We start from the raw sequence: 3,767 nt of genomic DNA on the forward strand, positions 1-3,767 counted from the left end.
AGATTGTGGTTTAAAATCAGACCAAACAAGAAGACTATCTTCAGTTAAACAGCAATAGACTGGAAGTGGTTTAACTTACCTGCCCTCCCTGGGTTCAAATGGCATTCCTTAAGATTACAATCTTCCTGGGCTGGGAATGAGGCTTAATGGTACTAGCTAGATTCCTCAGTACCATGTAAGCAGGGGGAAAAAAGCCAGAAATGCTCTGCGCCTCAAGTGGTAGAGTGCTAGCCTTGAGCAAAAAGAAGCTCAGGGACAGTGCTCATACCTGAGTTCAAGCCCCAGGACTGGCTAATAATAATAATAGAAGAAGAAGAAGAAGAAATGGAATCTCCTGAACTGCTAGGATTGTACACTGTAGCCACAGCACTAGTCTAGACCTCAACATTTCCACCAATAGGTGAAGAGTTTGTAGAATGAAACTCAAACTGCTTGTAATTTTCTTCCATTTTATGAATGAAAAAATTTCAAGGGAAATATAAATAGGCTAAAGAAAACTCAGACTCTGCTTAACCATTCATCCTGTCTTAAGAAGAACACTTCATATCACAAAAACATTAGCAGTGAAGACCTGTGCCGGTGGCTCATATCTATAATCTTGCTAAGATGAGTTCTGAGGATCACAGCTCTATGTTAGCCCAGGCAGTAAAGTCATTCAGACTCTTACCTCCTATTAACCACCAAAAAACTGGAAGTACAGCTGTGGCTCCAGAAGAGAGTGCTAGTCTTACCAAAAAAAAAAAAAAAAAGCTTGGGTATAGTTCTCCAGCCCTGTGTTCAAGCCCCAGGACCCACACAAAAGAAAAACTAGCAGTCAGTTTTGATTGAGAAAAAAGAAACTGGGGAGCTAAGAATGTCTTCATTTGTACAGCATTTAGCATGCTCAAGAACTTGGTGTCAATCCCTACCACCTCAAGAAAAGAAAACACAGGAACAAAAAACTGAATAAAATGTTGGAGCAATGACAATAGGAAATAAAAGTAAGAAATGACTGTGTAGGAGGTGATCACCAAGAGGGGAGGAAAAAATGGAGATTCTGAGGGGTAAATTACATATAAACATAAGGTCAGCATGGTGAATCCCACCAAATATTTTTTGAAAGATGGGAAACAGAGGGAATAGGAATGTGACACAGAAGTTGAATTAGTTAAAAATGTACTTTGTATACATACACTTTCACATAATTAACAAAGGCTAAATCAAATGGACAGCACATTGTATTCTATGTTATGATATATTATATATTTATATAAAACATTATATATTATATGTTATTATATAATACCTATGTATTATTCTGCTATAAAATAATGCAATATATATGTATACTATATGCATACTACATGTTATAATACTCATTTTAATATATAATACTATATATTATATATTTAACTTTTGTAATATGATATGCATACTTGAATTTTGGAGTATCATGGATACTTGAATTTTTTATTCTACCTTGAAGTGACAACTATGAATTGTAAAACTATGAATCATAAAATCTACTGTAATTGATAATATGTGTACATAGAAAATTTAAATTCATATGATGTAATGTTCATCATCTTCTTCCTCTGTTAATTAATAATCTACCCAAATATTTGAATTTTAGTGCAGACTGAGTAGAAGTCAGGAGTGGATGATGAGAAACCACACCTTCACAACGTTCCTCCTCCAGGGCCTGACTGATGACCCACAACTGAAGGCTGTGCTCCTCATCTTTCTGTGTCTCACCTACATGCTGAGTGTCACCGGAAACCTCACCATCATCTCTCTCACCATCGTGGATCCACAACTCAAAACTGCCATGTACTATTTCCTACAAAATTTCTCCTTCTTAGAAATCGCATTCACATCTGCCTGCATTCCCAAATACTTGTACAGCCTATCAACAGGAGACAATACAATCACCTATAACAGTTGCATCACTGAAGTTTTTTTTACTGATCTTTTTGCTGTAACAGAATTCTTTCTGCTGGCCACCATGTCCTATGACCGCTATGTGGCCATCTGCAAACCCCTGCATTATGTGACCATCATGAACAGCAGGGTCTGTAGGAGACTTGTCCTTTGTTGCTGGGCAGCTGGCTTGTTGATTGTATTTCCACCACTTACCCTGGTCCTAAAATTGGAATTTTGTGACTCTGTTATTGACCACTTTTTCTGTGATGCATACCCCCTCCTGAAGATCTCATGCTCACAAACATGGCTCATAGAGCAGATGGTCATCGTTTGTGCTGTCTTAACCTTTGTCATGACCCTAGTATGTGTAGTTCTATCTTACATATACATCATTAAGACCATTCTACAATTCCCTTCTTCCAAGCAAAGGAAAAAGGCCTTTTCCACCTGCTCTTCCCACATGATTGTGATTTCCATCACCTATGGCAGCTGCATCTTCATCTATGTGAAGCCTTCAGCCAAGGATTCGATGGCTGTCAACAAGGGTGTGGTCATCCTTACCACCTCCATTGCTCCTATGCTGAACCCTTTCATTTACACCTTAAGAAACAAGCAGGTGAAACAGGCCTTCAATAACACAGTGAAAAGAATTTCACTGCTGTTAAGAAAGTAAGAAAATTCACCAATATAAAAAAAGTTTGGTAAGTTTTGATAAGAAAAGGTTATAGTTTCTGTGCATGTATAATTTGACCTCATCCTTTCCTAATAATTTCAAATGACTCAGAAAAAAAAACTCACCATATACATAAACCAGGAAACAACAGAGTAACCTAGCATATCAATAATCCTTGACACAACCACAGATAGTGAAACAAAACCAATAAGTTCATCATGTATTTTGATTTGGGTAATTATGCCTACTGGAGAATATTCTTACTACCAGACCACACTTCAGGCACTGAGGATAGAAGAGAAAGCCCATCACTCCATCACTCACATTTTTTACATTTTATTGTAAAGGTAATGTAGAGTGGATTACAATTAGATAAGTCAGTTTGAGTACATTTCTTTTTAAACAGTGTCACCCCCCCTCCCACACAGTTTTTCCCCTTCTGAATACCTCCCCCAAGATGAATACTTCACTTCCAATATAGGATCTAGTGGATTTCACCCTGAATTGGTTCAATCTTTGTCATGCCATTTCTGTGCTTCCTCTTCCCCTCCCCAAATCTGATAAACACATATACAAGACAATGGGTACAGAAATCAGAAACAGTGACAAAAGGGAACAAACCAAAACAAAAAGTAAAGGAAAAGGAAAAAAATAATGACATGTAGACAGCACAATATAAAACTTCTTGCTTCCATGTCTTGGAGTTCATTTTGATAAGAGTTCATTTTATAAGAGCATATAGACATAGCTATTGAACCCTAGTATTTCTCTCCTAGGAATATCCTCCTTGTCTCACATATATTAGTTATTGCAAATAAGGGAAACCATGGGACCTATGTTTCTTTGTGCCTGGCTAACTTCACTTAATATAATTTTTTCCAAGTCTTTCCATTTCCTAACAGTCAGATAAGTTGATGTTAGGCGAAATGAACCCCAAGAAAAGGATTCAAATGTTTTTTTCTTTGTTGTGATTGTTTCTAACATATTTATCAGATGATTTCTTTGTTGCTTTGTATGTCCCTCCCCCACGGTATAACCCCTGTTTTCACTATATTTAATGTTGGTATAATTTGTGGAGGGGAAGAGAAAAAAAAACCTATTGTTTAAACAGGGATACAGGTGAACCCATTGCAACAATGAGATGTACAAGACGTTATGTCAAAAAATGAACTTTACAACTTGGGGGGGGGGA

At 37.1% G+C, this 3,767-nt stretch overlaps 1 protein-coding gene across 1 annotated transcript; it reads left to right on the forward strand.

The window, feature by feature from the left end:
* Positions 1–1,642: 1,642 nt before the first annotated feature.
* On the forward strand, positions 1,643–2,575 carry LOC105988713 (olfactory receptor 6C2-like). Its single transcript, XM_013020405.1, has one exon. It carries the CDS (start codon positions 1,643–1,645, stop codon positions 2,573–2,575), a length of 933 nt encoding a protein of 310 aa, XP_012875859.1.
* The last annotated feature ends 1,192 nt before the right edge of the window (positions 2,576–3,767 follow it).

This window comes from Dipodomys ordii, unplaced genomic scaffold (genome assembly GCF_000151885.1).
Source record: "Dipodomys ordii isolate 6190 unplaced genomic scaffold, Dord_2.0 Scaffold3, whole genome shotgun sequence".
Lineage (NCBI taxonomy): Eukaryota > Metazoa > Chordata > Mammalia > Rodentia > Heteromyidae > Dipodomys > Dipodomys ordii.